The following is a 16,343-nucleotide window of genomic DNA, read 5'->3' on the forward strand; positions in this document are numbered from 1 at the left end:
ATATTGTCGATGAACACTTTGCAAAAAATAAAAGTCCGCCCAACATTCTTCAGATTTACATATATAATCACCTTTTATATGCCATGTAAACTAAATTTATAAAAATACCGTCTTTGAATTTAAATCGGTCCCACATAGCCACCATGAATACCTAAATACCTCTGCTAAAAACCTTGTCCTTCAGGAAGACTTCAATAAACGAGGATATGCTCGAAAAAAATTCAATTCTTATTATTTTAACGTGGATACAACTTTAAATTCTCCGAGCAATTCAACAAAATTGGCTAATAGTTTAAGTTCAAAAACGGCATTATGTGGAACATATTCGTTAATCTTCCCGCTTAATTATTTCGGCTGAAAAAAATGCGATATTTATGATATTTAAATTTTAAATTAATGTGATCTTTTTTCAGACCCGTCGCGATGATTTCTCACGTTGGATATTTACTAATATTGATGAGCATCCCTGAAGTTCTCGGGATTAAAAAATTATCTCTGGCAAAAATGGTAAGTTATAATAAATAATCAAAGCCCAAATGAATTATATTTTTTTCTAGAACCAAACCCTACAAGTGAAAATAACGAATGGGATGATACAGGGCACTGAAAATAGAGGAGCATTAGGGGGGACTTATTTTAGCTATCAGGGAATCCCCTTTGCTCAACCCCCAATAAATAATCTAAGATTTAGGGTAGGTTTGTGTGCACATTTCAAACATCTTTAAAAATGCATGATGCAGCCCCCAACCCAGCCATCTAATTGGACAGGAGTACTAGACGCCACTCAATTTTCAGCTTGTTGTGCTGGGCTTCAACTGGCACAGGTTCTAAAGCTTAATTTCGTCGCCATGGGGGAAGAGGATTGCTTGTATTTGAATGTCTACACTCCTCAGGTGAAATACTAAAAATTAAAAATTAGAAACCTCAAAGTTGCGTTTATAGATTCCAAGTAATCCGAGTAAAATAAATTTACCAGTGATTGTGTTTCTTCACGGAGGAGCCTTTATCAGTGGTTGTTCAAATGAATATGGCCCAGACTATCTTATGAAGCATGACATCATACTTGTGACCTCCAACTACCGATTAGGAGTCTTTGGTAATAGCTTAAACTCCAAATCACCTATTTTACTGAAAGCAAAAAGCCCAGGATTCCTAAGTACTGAAGACCTAGAATGCCCGGGAAACATAGCATCCAAAGACAACTTGGCGGTCCTAAAATGGGTCCAAAGAAACATACAATATTTCGGAGGGGACCCAAATAAAGTGACCCTTCTTGGACAAAGCGCTGGTGCAAGCCTTGTAACTATCCTCCTCCTAAGCCCTAAAGCAAAGGGATTATTCCAACGTAAGCAAGTTTGTACATAATAATTTTACCTTTGTACGATATTGATATAGGAGCAATATTGATGAGCGGTTCTAACCTGCCCTTCTGGACCTACCAGACCGAACAAAGAAGAATCGCTTTCGACTTGGGATTTTCACTGGGCATAGAAACAAACAGTAGCGAAGTGCTTTTACAAAAATTAAGAAGCATGGACTTTAAAACTTTGACTAAAGCCCAAAGTCTCGTTGAAATACTGGTAAGTATGTTTCATGCTATGAAATTAATTATTAAATATCAAAAACCGTAGAATGTTGTGCGGGTTCTCACACATGGTCTACCATTTACCCCGAACATAGAGCCTCATCATCGAGGGGCTATATTGACTGATTATACCTACAATCTTTTAGAAAAAGGAAAGTTTATCAAAGTGCCAATATTAGCAGGAGTTACTTCATTGGAGATTACCACTTTTGACGTTGGTAAATTTCCCATGAGAAATTTTGTATAAAGACTAATATTTTCGTTGTAGTCATTTCAAAGTTAAAGCCATTTCTTGTGATATTTGATGCAAGTCCCGGATTGTATGTCCGACTAACGAAATCTTCTGCAATAAAGAGAGTTGTGGGGAAGAAAATTGCTGCTCAATTCTTCCAACGTAGCAAGTTCTCCGAAGCTGATCTTCAAGAACTTAATGAGGTAAATATTATGTAGTAACAAATTGCAGTTATTCTTGAAAATTCCATTAAAAGGTAAAGTGGTTAACATGTAAAAAATCTCCTTTATGATTCGCTAAATTTAAGTGAAGGTTCTGGACCACAGTTTATCACTTGATTAAACCGGAAATTTTTCACTTATAAGTAAAATTAATTTTACTCAAAATTCCTTAAAATACTCAATAATTTAAGAAATAAAAATGTTCCAAACTTTATTTATCATCCTGAATAACGTAATTGTAGACTAGTGCTTTTCACGCTACTGTTTATTACCGTATTCAACGATATTATAAAGATGCACTATTTTGGTTATTTCAAAATTCCTCGAAAACTTAATCAATTAGGGTACTTTGTCTCTTATGTAGCCAGCAAAATTAAAAAAAAAAGAGATAACTTCGTTATCAATATCTCTCGATTCTTTTTTTCCGATTAGATACATAAAGAATTCATTTTGCCTCCAATTTGAAATATGTAAAGAATCCGTGCCAACTTAAATTCTGTTAAATCTTAATTTTCGTTGCTAGATGTTACCATCAATATTTTAGGCAGCAATTCTTGTTTTATATCTATAAAAGAGTTCGTATAAATTAAAAAATTATTAATTAGAACATAACAAAATAATAATTTAAAACATCTTCAAACCACAATAGGATTTGCAGAAAAGCTGGGTTTCTTGATGTAATGGCGAATAATTATTATCCTTATTCTTCGTATCATTTATACGATGATTCTGAAAAAACAGTACTATAAGTAAATACGTGTCGGTACGTACATACACCACGTTATAAAACATAAAGATTTTATAAACATTTTCTCAAATAAATTCTCAATAAACAGATGCACAGATCACAGTAACTGATATGTTTTTTTATTATTTAACATTCCAGGAACTTGTAGAGATAAACCAACAACACTCACTATATTACTCATAATTTTATTTAATCTTTATGAAATGATTAGCATAAATAAATACAGTTTTCCATATCCGGTGGAGTAGTGAGTAAAAAAATCCAAATTTGTTCATATGTACAGGGCGTTCTAGTTACGACTCAACGCCCCTTTCATTTGTTGATAATCCCATATTTAGTTCAAAAGTTGAAAATATCCATTTTGTGCATTATTCTCAGTAGAAGTTAAAGATATCGTCAAAAAAATGTTTTGATATATAACCAAAAAGCTGCAATATAAAATTTCGATTTTTTTGATTAGACACTCTATGTATCATTATTCCATTAGATTCAGTTCTCATTGCTGATTTAAGAAATATAAAAAGTGACATTATTTCTACTCGTTTTTACGTAATCTAATTGCTTATGATCTATAAGTAGAACTAATCTTATGAAGAAGCGAGATTGGGCAACGGACTTTCCTGGTCCTCGCTTTTTCTTGAGGGCAAAGAGGCGATAATTAAAAATTTAGCTCAGGGCGTCAGATGTGGTAAGGCCAGCCCTGTCTATAAGGATAATGTGTAAGAGAAGCAAAACATCCAAATTTAATTTATCTATTGAAATTGATGTAATTCATTTGTCTTCACCTTATCCTTATGGAACACAAATAATTCGATTAAGTGAAAACGATTAGAGATAGGAGGCCGGATTCTTGAAATCTCAATTCGATTGAAATTGCCATTTTATCAAGTTTAATTGACTGATTAATGGACCTTTAGCAAGATTTGGCAAAGACACTTGAAAATCTCTGCAGATGAAAGGTCTTTGCAAAAATATCGAAATTTCTTTGTCGACTTCCTATTTAGAAAAGCAATTAAACTTGATGAAATGACATCAGAGAAATCAGCAACTTAGCGATCAAAATAATCGAATATAAGATTAAATAGCTAAAAACTCCATACATCGAGACCACTGTAATAGAAGTGGGTATTAATATTTTCGCGATATAATCGTTATTTGCTTCAGCTCCTCACAGACGAAGCTTTCTGGAGGCCAATGCGTAAAACCATCTCTCTTTTATCCAGACATGTCCCAACTTACTTTTACCAGTTCTCTTATGACGGGGCAACAGGAAGGCAACTTATAAAAACCTTCACTGGAAAAAATATCACTCGATATGAAAGGCAGCATGGTAGAATTAACACAAATTCAAAATTAATATTTTTTATAAGTACTTATTTTAGGAGTTGGACACGGTATAGATTTAAGCTACTTATTCCCTTTTGCTCTCATAAAAGGGCATCAGCCGAACGAGGCAGATAGACGCCTAATAACGAGATTCTGCAAAATATTTACCAACTTCGCGAAAACTGGGTAAGCTCCCTGAGCAATAAATATCTTTTGTAAAGGCACGAAATTAAATTTTTTATATTATATTATGTTATACATTCAAGGAATCCGACCCCGACTCCTGACGTGTTATTGGATAACATAACTTGGCCTAGAACAACCCAGGGCAGATTTCCATACATGAATCTCGATGAATCTTTCAGAGTCTCCTCAGATAGCTTCAAGGAAGAGAATTTCCAGTTCTGGGAGAGTTTGTTTAAATCTTATGCAGATAAGCCTTACGTAGTGTATTAAATGTTTTATTCAAATACTCGAATCATTTTAAGTTTTATTAGGTTAATTAAACAAAAGTACTAAGTTCGGGCATATATTAACCTTTGGTCAATAATTGCAGGGACAAATTATTAGGTACAACATATGTATATTTAATTATCCTTTTGCTAATTTAATTTTTTTAAGATAAAAATTTAGTTTTCAATAACAATTGAAATGAAGTTTGTTATTGTGTTTTATTTGTCTTTCCTCCAATGCTTTTCGCAGTGTCTTTGCATAGGTACAGTACCATTAGAAAAATTGGTAAGATTAACTAACGAATCAACATAAGTAATTTGAACGGTTCAATTCCCATCACTCTCTTGTTTCTTTAAGAATCAATCCTTACAAATCCAAACCCTGAGAGGCATTATACAGGGAAGTGAGCATACAACATTCAATGAGAAGAAAAGTTTCTATAGTTTTGTGGGAATCCCGTACGCAAGGCCTCCAATCGGATATCTCAGATTTAAGGTCAGTTACTATTATTGTATTATACTGAAGTCTAATTAGGAAGATCACAGGATCCGAAACCCATGCCTAAATGGATAGGTGTTTTAGACGCTACGAGACTAGGCCCGTGCTGTGCAGGTTTGGATTCTTCAGGTGTGTCTTCATTGGACTTAAGGGCTAGCGGTCAGGAGGACTGCCTTTATCTTAATGTGTATACGCCGATGAAGGTCTACGTCCAGTTCAAGTGAAAACTTTTCTTTAATTCACAATGAAATTTGCAGAACCTCACCTCACCCAAAGAAGCCTTGGCAGTAATGGTATACTTTTACGGAGGAGCTTTCTTCAGTGGTTGCAGTAATGAATATGGAGCAGACTTCTTCATGGAAGAAAATGTGATTCTTGTAGTTCCCAATTTTAGAATATCAATTTTTGGTGAGAAATCTTACAAAACCCACACCTTCGACTAAAATTTAAGTGTATGTAGGTTATTTGAGTACAGATGATTTAGAATGTCCCGGCAACTGGGCTTCAAAAGATCAGATCGCAGTTTTAAAATGGCTTCAATTGAATATTTACAAATTTGGAGGAAATTCGAAAAAGATAACCATTTTCGGACAAAGTGCGGGTGCTGCTAATGTAAATACATTACTATTATCACAGAGGGCCCAAGATTTATTTCACAGCAAGTATATTATATTAATCTATCAAAATATACACAAAATCCAGTTTGCCAGGCCATAATGAATTTTAATCTCTAGGGGCAATATTAATTAGTGGCTCTAGTCTGGCATATTGGTCCTACCAATTAAACCCAAAAAAGGTTGCTTTCGACATTGGAATTGGTCTTGGACTTGAAACCAACGATTCTGAAATTCTGATGGGATATTTGAGATCCGTTGACGGGGAAGATCTTCAACAAGTCCAAGTGCCTACCATTTTAACAGTAATTCTAAGAATCAGATCAATATTGTTATAATGACACAAGAATACTTTAGAACTTACCGGAAACTCTACGCCTAGGGCTACCACTAGCTGCAGTAAAGGAACCGTTGCACAAAGAAGCAGTTTTAACTGACGATCCCTATACCATATTGGAAAAAGGTAGATTTAACAAAGTTCCAGTTATGATAGGAGTCACCACAAGAGAGGGAGCTTATTACAGAAGAAGTATGTATATTTCCCATGCTCAAATAAAACAAGGTTTTTATGAATAAATGTAATTTTAGTTATCCACGCCCTTCAACCATTCATGGACATGATAAACTTAAGTCCCGGCCTTTTAGTTCGAATTGGTAAAGAGCCCAGATTGAGAACCAAAGCTGCACTCAAGGTGTTTGATCGTTTTATAAACACATCCAATGTTGCAAATGCTCAAGAGGCTGATTTAATAAATGTAAACTGCCTTCTTTTTTTATAAATTGAATAGTTATATTGTTTTTAACTTGTTTTTTTTTTAGCTCATATCTGAAGATGGTTATTATAGACCATCCAGAAAAACTGCCGATTTCTTAGCCCAGCACAGCCCTGTGTATTTCTATCAATTTTCATACGAAGGTGAAAAGGGTTTTAAATACCGAAATAGGCGATTAAATTTGCATGAAAGTAACAGAATAAAAAACATTAGTGATGGTGTGTCAGTACGAATATTAAAATTAATTTATCAATACAATAACTTTTTTTAGGAGTGGTCCACACGGAGGATTTGGCATATTTATTTACCTTCAAAGATATTGGAATGAATTTCAGTAAAAAAGATTTGAACATGGCAAAAAAAATCACAAAATTATATACAAATTTTGCCAGAGAGGGGTAATTTTGAATTGCAAATTAATTAATTAGAAACATATTGAAATAGGTGAATTTTTAGGAATCCTACTCCTAAAAAAGATGCCTCTTTGGATAATGTAACTTGGCCTATAGTGATTCCTCCAAAGTTCCCTTATATGAGGATTGGAGAGCAGCTCGAACAAGTTTTGGAAAACTTTAACGATAATAATTTTCGATTCTGGGAACAACTTTATGAGGCATTTGCTGTTCAACCCTATAAAGTCTTCTGAGTGAATCAAAAAGTCAGAAAAACGTCTTTATAATAGCGCAAATGGCTAATTAATGAAAAAGCCATCCGTTTAATATTTAAGGAAGTTTTAGAAATAATTAATCAAAATAACATTTATACTTGGTACAATATATTAATTATATTAATTTATGGCTCTACATAATAATTATGAAAAAGTAATATCAATATACGATCGATTTTTATTTCTAGATTTTATTAATGGCACTTAAAAGCTTATCTGCATAACTATGTCGGCTCAGTTGAAAAAAGTTAATTGAGTTTATACTCTAAATTAAAATTATTAATAAGAGTAAATTACAAGTAACAAAATTTAAATCTTCCTTCAGACTGCCCTGTATCTTTTCTTCATTCTCATTCCGATCCTGTTTAATTAACAAAGATTCAAATTTCACAGAGCTCCACATAAAATAGTGAATCCAACGATATAAAATTTCATTTATTGCGGAATTGCGTCATTCACATTCATTGGTTAAAAATATCAATATGGCGCTTATCCCACCAATCAAAATATTATAGTTTATAGCGTTCGATTTCCTCTCTAAGGGAATATAGCTTTAGAAAGTCCATCTTACCTAACTCTAAGTGTCTAAATACGTACCTAACCTTAAATTTTTAAATGTGAATTTTTAGCAGACTTTATGTTGTATTTTTAAAGAATTTTCCTTCATAACTTGATTTAAATTGTTTCATTTGTTTAAATGTATCTTTTTAAGGTGTAGTGCAATATTAGAATGTCATTAGCGTCTAAAATTACATTGGCATCTGCCACAGCATTTGCTCTTGGGATTATTTCCTATGTCCACTATAAACAGGTCTCTGATAGGTAAGAAATTCCAGTAATTTAATATTAAACAACTGTAGAAGGTATATGCATTCAGCTGGTTCCATATCGACATTTTTCAGAAATTAAATGATCTCACCAAAACTTAAAAATCACCAGACAAATCTCTTTAGAAAGTTCATCAATGAGTTTGTTCGGAAACGTTCTTAAGTTAGCTTTATTATCATGGGAACTCTAAGCAGTTCGTTTGCTTTAGATATAGAATATTATAGCTAAATAACCTGAGATTACTAACAGTTATTTGTTGCCACATAGACAATTGACCTAAGTAATTTCCTGACTAAGCATAATCATTAAAGTAGATATGTACTAACACAGAGTTACCCCTGGCCAGCCAAAATGGTCTCAATATTTATCTTTGGGTGACATCCTATCATATAGCCATTTGAAGATTTGTTTCATAATGTTTAGATGTCATTGCCGATTTTCTGTTATAAATACTTAGATTATTCTTTGGCACATTATTTGTAGTTTGCTGCAGTTAAAATGAAATATGTTTCATCATCAAAACAAAAAGGTTTCAGAGACATGCACTAAAAAGGATATTAAAGCAAAAAAAGTGCATAAATAGTTGTTATAACCTTTTGGGTCCCACTTCATTGTCCCCTGATTTTGACTATTAAGTGGTGGTTACTTGTTTCCACATTTCAGTTTGTTTCCCAGCTTTTTTTTTGCTTAAAGTGCAGAACTAAATTTTAGTTTGCTATGTCTAATTACAGGTGAAAACTCTTTGCACTTCTAAACTCGTTTATTACTGGACATTTTTTTTAAAGACCAACTTCTATATAATTTTTTTTTGACAGAGAAAAGCTTCATCAAGGGGTATTAAACGACATTGAAAGAAGACAACGTCGGAAAGCTGAAAACATATATGTTTTGCAAAAACAAAAAGACTTGGAAAAAGAATTCAGAAAGGCTGAATCTGCTTTACAAGAAACTGAAACCAGTGTTGGGTAATATGAGTTATGTGCATATATAAATATGATCATCTAAGTAGAAGAATTTAAATTAAACCTATACTTATCAATAATTATTCAGTAGTAGAATTTTTTAATTAACAAAATTATTTATTTAACAGAAAAAATAAAAGCAATCATGAAATTATTGTGCCACTTAAAATTTAAAGCAATAAATTATATGAACTATACATAACAATCTAATTAATGATTTTTTCCTACAATAAGTCTTCCCCATTGTCTGCCCATCTCACTCTCCGATTCTCCAAGTTACTAAAGCCCAATCCAAAATTTTTATGTAGCTCCTCTAATGAAGCCCTGCTATATTCTTCTTTGTAATGGTTCTTGTATCGACGTATCAAAGATAGGCAGGCGATTATGAATATCAATTGAACAATAATCCATGTTACGATTAGTCCAATTACTAGAGAAAAGTCCATGCAAACCTCATTGGTTGTATAGTCTTAAAAATGTCAACATTTCCATAAAGCTTACAGCGTTATTAAACTACTTACTATAGCCTGCGACCAGAATTTTTCCATCTTTGTTGCCTAAGATCAGCCTGTCTGGCCTGGTATTAGAATCTCTGACTACCATAACATATTCCAAAGGCATTTGATTAACTACAGAGCTTTGTGTAGTTCTCTGTTTTATGATTTTTAAAAAGTTTTGTTGAGTCTGAGCTTGAATCCGTTGAGTTCCATTAATAGTTTCTAAGAGGTGCGATTCAATCTCACGCCTCTTTCTGCCGTAAGACTGAGCGTTGTTTTCGCATTGAATCTAATAGAGAATGGCTAAATATAGTTCGCAGTTTTAAAATTCGCATTCACTTACAGGTATGCACTCTTTAGGGCAAAATTGCACAATTACACTAAACCTTACTACTGGAGAATTTGCAAATTTAAAAGCCTGAAATGTGGCCATTAATTTTTTGCCGGTGGTGGTCGATATTTTCTGCAACATAGGGAATATATTCAAGTTTGTAGGACAACCTCTATCATCTAGTAAAAATATGGATTCATCTCCCTTTTCGGTCATCGCGATTAGATGGCCCGCCCAAATATCATAAGTGCCTAAAATTTTAATATTAATAAAGTTATTAATTGAGTGTTTTTTGTATTTTAAACCGGCAGTTTCTTTCAATTCTATAATAAGTTGTAGCTCCTGACCAATTTGAGTATCAGAGGTCTCATCTTGGGTTTTCAAATCCACAACTTTCATCTCAACCACGGGAGCTACAGTTGCGTTGGAAGTCGTATTTATTAGCGGGCTGCCCTTATTTGGGAGGTTCCTGTAAGATTTTCGTTATAACATGTTTTCTTGACTGAGCCAAAAGGTAGCTAATTACGATGTGATATTTATTCCAGTTCCCAATAAAATTTTGCTTTCGTTTCCAAATATGCAACCCACTCTCATTATTCTGTCCGATTGAGTCTGAATTAGCGGATTATATTGCAGAATGAGGGTTCCTGACATTAACGTTCTAAAAAAAATGTTTTAGTAAATATTTCCATTACCATAACAAGTTTGAAAGGACTAGGATAATTATTGTTATCTTATAATTTTAGAAAATTGCCCCCTTGACACACTTTACCTGTTTGTAGGACTATCAGCCTTAACAATACCGCACTGACTCGTAAGCAGTTGCAATTTCAGCGTAACCATCGTATATTTTCCTTGACCTACCACGAAGCAAGCAGGATTTTCCGAATTTCGTTGCATATACAATTTCCCTCGGAAATCTATTTCTGGCTGATAACGGACAGTCATATAACTCTGGCTACATGACACAGTAACTTAAAAAAAGTTTTAAGTAGATATAAATCATGAGTTATATAAACAAGTTCAGAAAAAAATGGACACTTTTTTGCTGCGTCTAGAAGAGGTCAAGTTATGGTCTTTCTGAAGTAGGAACAAAAAAAATTACATTACATTTCTTGACCGAACTAGCCTGAACTGTTTCTTCCCAAATTGCACGAGCAATTAGGTACTAACGTTAACTTTTCGACAGAGGTTTGTACCATAATACCACTGGTTTGTTAAAAATTGATTAGTGATGTGCTGGTATCTATGCTAATAGTGGTATCAAAATTCTAGTATTTATTTTACTGAATAATGCTTCTAATATTTACATGATTTCATAATATTATCGTCAGATTAAATAATGAATTAGAAAAATGTAACTTTTAATTCCTACTCTAGGGAACACTTTCGGATTATTATAATGTTCCCTATATAGTGGTCCATTTGATATGTTACTAAAAAAGGCACCATTTTTCCTCGAAACACCTTGTATATTATAATTACTCACTATTGAGGCATCTGGCTTTTTCATAGTAGAAACCTCCTTTGTGAGGTGCCAAGATTCTTGGACCTCTCAATTTTGTGTCTTCGCTATGTAAGATGCACAATTGAAGGTTTGAAATCACACTAAAACCCCTGCAGTTGAATCCTTCGTAAATGTCGCATTGTTTTTGACAATCTTCTTTGCTCATTTTCTCGTAAAGAACATCTCCATGTAATTGGACGACATCTTCGTATTCCTCATAGGAGCAGTACCCCTCGTTGTCAAAGGCTATTAAACATCAACCAATGCTAATGACATTTTTAGAATTTTTCGATATTACCTCGTTTTGTAGAATCTCCGCCTTGATGCTCTAAATAATAATCATCATTAGTGGACACCCTATAGGCCATAGGGTTTAAGTGCCGATCAGCGCTGCTTAGGGTGCATTTCCCTACAGCTTCGTTGTGGTGTTGAGTCATGTAATTGAAGGATATTTTGAATTTTATGGATCTACACTGAAAGCCCCTTTCTTCCAGGCATTTCTGTTCACACTCCCTTCTGGAAATATTTTGAATCCCAAGAATTCTAGTGTCATTACCCACAAGTGTAGCTCCACGAACCGCTTCAAAAACCCATAATTTGTTGCATTCTAAAATTTTCCTTCATTGATGACTATTTTTATTGAAGAAATGTAATACCTGTTTTGAGACAGCTCTTGACAAACCAAGCAGCATCATTATCCACCATCAAACGAGTGTCTTTAGTGGAATTCGTAGCATCATATTCAAACCAATAACACTGGAGATTGTCATAGTACAAGACGAAACTCTGACAGGCTTCATTGGATTGACACATTGCCAAACAGTCCAAAGTAATCGGCCTCCCAGTTTCATTTGGTTTTAATTGGAATAACAGTTGGGTGGCATTGATGGGCGGTAGCCCAATGATTTTTTCAAATTTGATTTCGTTTTTTGGACAGTTCAGTACGTGGGCTCCTAAGACTTAACAAGTTTGCGAAGGTGAATAATTTCTATTATTAGCTACACAGTTGATTTTATCACTGAAAACTGCATTAATATACACAACCTTGCAACTTACCTGAATTTGCTTTAATTAAAATAAGAGCCCACAAAACAGGAGACATCGTAACTATTACACATTATATTCAGTGTTTGAAAGGCGCAGTTTGGTGTTGATAGGGTATTCCTGAATCATCACTAGTCGTGAAAACCATGTTATCAACCCGTAAGGATGGCACAAAATAATGAACACCGAATTGGTACCTTACTGACTATCGTGTAAGTACCTACTACCAGTATGCGTTAAAAAATTGCACTGCATGATTGACACAATCGAGTATCTGCATTACGCAAACAATAGTGTCCTTGCTGGAATGTAGGTGTATGGGGTATATTCGTATTGTGATTTGATTTTTTTTTATTCGAAGAGGTGATTTTCATCAGAAGTTTCTGCCCAAAAACTATTTTTTCTTGATAGGGAACGATAATTAAAAATAAAGTTTAAACATTTCAGGTAGGACTTCTTCCTGTGCCCGTGTAAGTGAAAGTTGGTTGCTAAACAAGAATGTTATTAATCATTTTTAAATCCATTATCATAACCATCCATTTCACCACAACAATGCCTATCAACACCAGAATTTTTTAACGTTATTAATGAATCTTATTACAATTTTTACCGGATCCAATAAGGTCATCGAAATGTTCTATCAAGGCATACAAATTTCCAAATCCAATATTAGGCAATAATTCGATGATATTCTATTACCATTGTTGTAATTTTCTTGTCAATTTACACACAAATATAAATAGGCCCAACATTATGTGGGCGATTTTCATGCAATTCTAATGAAATGACCAAATCTAATAATTTACGTGTGTGTTATTTAGGAATACGACCTGTGATTATTTTTGCAATTGTCTGTAATGATTGCATATTTTTCAGGGAGAGGCATTACCTGATGACTTTTTTGTGTTTGTCTCTGGGATTTTTTTCTTGTAAGTGGTTGTCAGAACCTTTTTAATTTTTAAGCCTTATATTTAGCCAAAATTTGTGACCCTTTTTTCAACTAAAATTTGTCAATTTTTAAAATAATGATTTTGATATGTCAATATCCTCAGAATTGGTGAAAGTTTTTTTTAAACTATTGAAAAGCTTTTGATGTTAATTTGGACTTGAAAAATGTCTGACTTCAAAGCCTTTTGGGAATTTATACATTTCCGTAAAGGTTCTCCACGAGAACTCTGCTCCCGACTCAGGGTTTTTTTTCTTCAATAACTTTTAGCATTTCTTTAGAATATATATTGGAATTACGCTTTAATCCAACAAAATAGAATGTTGCCATATTATGCTGTAAATACGCTCAGTTTTAAAAGAAATTGATGTGCAAATTACAATTATTATTAATTAACTTTACACTTGCATAGTGCACCATACGAGCAATGCTTAAAAATTGAAATATAATGCAAATCTATTTTATTTCTTAATTTTACTGATGATTAACTCTGGTGCGATTTCGACTGAAAATGCTCAATTGTAAAAAGAGCTTTAGTTTTTTTTTTATTTGCGATATGTATTTAGAAAGTAGCAATCTGCACCCGGAATTCACATGTGATTTGTATAGTATTAAGGTGTGCTATAGTACACAATGTTTAAGCTTTTATTGCCTACCCATCCATATCCAATTGCAATTACACGTTGATTAGTTATTTTCATTACCATTCATTAGCTAATTCTCGTGCTGTTGATCTAACAGAGAGCAAGTGTCAACATTTTTGTCCTTAGAAGTGGTTTTATTATATAAATAAATAATCAACAAATTGATATTACTAAAGTTCTTTAATCTTTATAATATCGAACCCACATTACACTAATATACAGGGTATAGTTTGAAGTGCTCTATCTTTCCTCGATATGTGGTTAGAAAGTTAAAGAAGTTATTTATTTAGGAAATCTGTGATTCGTCTAGTTCGATTTCCTTCGTAACGATGTTTTTACATATAGACAAAACACCCTCTTCCACGAAATCAATGAAAGCTTCCCTTGTAGTGGGGTGGCGGCAGGATATTTGCAGATGGGAAATCAAGCATGGCTTCAATTTTTCTAAAAGCCTAAAGACAAAAATGTAGTTAGTTTCAGTGCTGGAGTACCAAGAAATAGATGTCCTAATAAGTTTGCCAAAAGCTTTATTTGCATAGAATGCAGAAAATTAAAGTTAATTTTCATGTTTCCATGAAAGTTATTTTCCAGATAAAGTTACCAGGAATTTGACCCATTGGTCCTAAGTAGCTTAGGTTAACTTACTCGCATACTTCTTTAGCAGATATATAAGAGTTGGATCCCATATATTTCTCTTTAGTTGTCTCGAATTTCTTCATGCATTTTATAAGTTGGATGGTAGGAGTAGTGAAGCACCGATTTTTTAATTCTGTGATTCATAATCCTACTGTTAGAACTTTTTTATAACACTGCAAAACACCTTACCTAACAGGTGCTCTCCATTAGTTTTACATATATATTTCATCGATTTCAGTCCCATTCTAACTACCATGGAAGGAATTTTTCTGGATTTTTTAGGAAGACATTCCTCGAAAACTTGAACTGTGGGTTGTGTGCATTTTTCGAAATTGCCATTAAATGCAGAACAGATAGTCTCGTTTTCCATGTCTATTGATTCGCTACACTCATACAGTGCCATTATCGCGTTCTGAAAAAATGCGAGTTTTCAGAATTCACTTATAATTAATTCTGATAGTTCTACCTCTAATCTGTTGAGATATCCTGAACAAGTTGTCTTGATCATGGATCTTGTGATATTATTTACTGCGTTCTTAATGTATTTCAGTCTGGTGTTGCTAATGGATGGGTTTTGCGATTCTACGCTGCCAAGATAAAGTTGTCCTTGTGAAACTGGATTGAAAAATAAGAAAAGTATGATTTTTGTATAATATTTTTGGTTCTTACCTGCCAAGGCAGCCAGAATGAACACTATGGACTTAAACATGTTGTGAGTTCAGCTGTGAACTGTCTACTGACAACGTAAGAGTTTAAGGGGAGCTTTTAAGATAGTTCAGAAATGTATTTTTTTCATTTTGGTATTTTTCTTTAAGAGAAAATTTTATTGAATGTATTATTGTAGTCTTTATCATATATACGTATATAAGATTTATTACAAGGGTTCTTTAATATGATTTCAGGGCTAATTGGTGCAGCATTTGACCACGCAGTGAGCATTACCTTTGATATTCGGGAAATGCCTCTGTAGCAACAATCACTGGAAGATTTCAGCATATATATATACTTAATAGTATGAAATTGTTTTTAATTCGAAACGATGATATAAGGAATTGATATAGTCTAGGGTTTTTGTTTATTAGAAAACAGCAGAGCTAGAATCACTGGGTCAAAGATGTCAATTGCTTAATTACATGTTTATTATATTTTGCATTTTAATTAGTAACCAAATATTTTACATTCAATTTATGTTTAAAGAAACCTTTCAAATTGGATTTTTGAACTTTCAAAATTTATCTATAAGACATTGTGATAAGTCACAGAGAGGAGGATTTATATAAGCAAGTAAATAGAATTTATCTTAGAACATTTTAGATGGAATGGAATTTTGAAAGTAAATCATTGATACGTCTTGTATATTCGCCGATGATTTTTTCGAGACATGATACACTAAGTGATTTCTACAAATTTTAAAATTTTAGTTGTTGGGCACACTCAAAATGGAAAGTACTTTCTTCGAAAAGGTCCTTAAATGTACAGAAAAACTAGATATATGACATTTTCAGTACCGAAGTGAAAACTCTTTTAATTACCGCTTAGTTTAATTAATTACTTGAAAGAGTGGTAAATTAGATCCTGAAGAAACTTCACCTATTAGAATTTCCTGAATTATTTGAGATTATTTATAACAAGTAATATCAATTGAAGCTAATATATCTAACTAGTTCAAGTTATAAAACAAAAAAAAAATCGTGTGTGTATCATGAAAACAAAGCTTTTGCTCCCTTACGTTTAGATTATCTATATTAACTTTGACTATGGCTAGAATACAAGCAGAAAGGTATGTAGTGAAACAGTTGTGTATAGAAAAATTGTATCTATAAATCATCTC

At 33.2% G+C, this 16,343-nt stretch overlaps 5 protein-coding genes across 7 annotated transcripts; 3 read left to right on the forward strand and 2 right to left on the reverse strand.

Annotated features, from left to right (window-relative positions):
- Window positions 1-404: 404 nt before the first annotated feature.
- Window positions 405-4,691, forward strand: LOC136345551 (para-nitrobenzyl esterase-like). The gene is made up of 11 exons (XM_066294035.1): window positions 405-507; window positions 558-692; window positions 741-893; window positions 943-1,096; window positions 1,148-1,345; window positions 1,396-1,580; window positions 1,632-1,803; window positions 1,854-2,020; window positions 3,951-4,116; window positions 4,169-4,298; window positions 4,379-4,691. Exons 1-11 carry the CDS (start codon window positions 424-426, stop codon window positions 4,566-4,568), a joined length of 1,734 nt encoding a protein of 577 aa, XP_066150132.1. The 5' UTR covers window positions 405-423; the 3' UTR covers window positions 4,569-4,691.
- A 24-nt stretch (window positions 4,692-4,715) lies between these two features.
- On the forward strand, window positions 4,716-7,298 carry LOC136345498 (juvenile hormone esterase-like). Its single transcript, XM_066293898.1, has 11 exons — window positions 4,716-4,850; window positions 4,923-5,060; window positions 5,111-5,266; window positions 5,321-5,471; window positions 5,524-5,721; window positions 5,798-5,982; window positions 6,035-6,206; window positions 6,266-6,432; window positions 6,497-6,668; window positions 6,722-6,848; window positions 6,907-7,298. Exons 1-11 carry the CDS (start codon window positions 4,764-4,766, stop codon window positions 7,094-7,096), a joined length of 1,743 nt encoding a protein of 580 aa, XP_066149995.1. The 5' UTR covers window positions 4,716-4,763; the 3' UTR covers window positions 7,097-7,298.
- Window positions 7,299-7,607: 309 nt separating this feature from the next.
- LOC136345981 (protein PET117 homolog, mitochondrial) lies at window positions 7,608-9,117 on the forward strand. Its single transcript, XM_066294799.1, has 2 exons — window positions 7,608-7,939; window positions 8,761-9,117. Exons 1-2 carry the CDS (start codon window positions 7,848-7,850, stop codon window positions 8,912-8,914), a joined length of 246 nt encoding a protein of 81 aa, XP_066150896.1. The 5' UTR covers window positions 7,608-7,847; the 3' UTR covers window positions 8,915-9,117.
- Window positions 9,004-12,643, reverse strand: LOC136345398 (uncharacterized). Of its 2 annotated transcripts, none has more exons than XM_066293771.1 (10): window positions 12,299-12,643; window positions 11,899-12,195; window positions 11,541-11,849; window positions 11,225-11,488; window positions 10,508-10,709; window positions 10,262-10,396; window positions 10,041-10,204; window positions 9,748-9,986; window positions 9,429-9,693; window positions 9,004-9,376 (listed from the first exon to the last, which is right to left on the reverse strand). In XM_066293771.1, exons 1-10 carry the CDS (start codon window positions 12,342-12,344, stop codon window positions 9,132-9,134), a joined length of 2,166 nt encoding a protein of 721 aa, XP_066149868.1. In that variant the 5' UTR covers window positions 12,345-12,643; the 3' UTR covers window positions 9,004-9,131. The 2 variants fall into 2 exon arrangements, with proteins under 2 accessions (XP_066149868.1, XP_066149792.1); XM_066293695.1 differs by having other exon boundaries at window positions 11,899-12,201; window positions 12,299-12,640.
- A 1,394-nt stretch (window positions 12,644-14,037) lies between these two features.
- LOC136345676 (uncharacterized) lies at window positions 14,038-15,481 on the reverse strand. 2 transcript variants are annotated; one of them, XM_066294322.1, is made up of 5 exons: window positions 15,182-15,481; window positions 14,979-15,127; window positions 14,702-14,924; window positions 14,522-14,645; window positions 14,038-14,328 (listed from the first exon to the last, which is right to left on the reverse strand). In XM_066294322.1, the coding sequence occupies exons 1-5, from the start codon at window positions 15,219-15,221 to the stop codon at window positions 14,163-14,165; spliced, it is 702 nt and encodes a 233-aa protein (XP_066150419.1). In that variant the 5' UTR covers window positions 15,222-15,481; the 3' UTR covers window positions 14,038-14,162. The 2 variants fall into 2 exon arrangements, with proteins under 2 accessions (XP_066150419.1, XP_066150336.1); XM_066294239.1 differs by having other exon boundaries at window positions 14,979-15,320.
- Window positions 15,482-16,343: the final 862 nt, after the last annotated feature.

This window comes from Euwallacea fornicatus, chromosome 1, assembly GCF_040115645.1.
Source record: "Euwallacea fornicatus isolate EFF26 chromosome 1, ASM4011564v1, whole genome shotgun sequence".
NCBI classification, from domain to species: domain Eukaryota; kingdom Metazoa; phylum Arthropoda; class Insecta; order Coleoptera; family Curculionidae; genus Euwallacea; species Euwallacea fornicatus.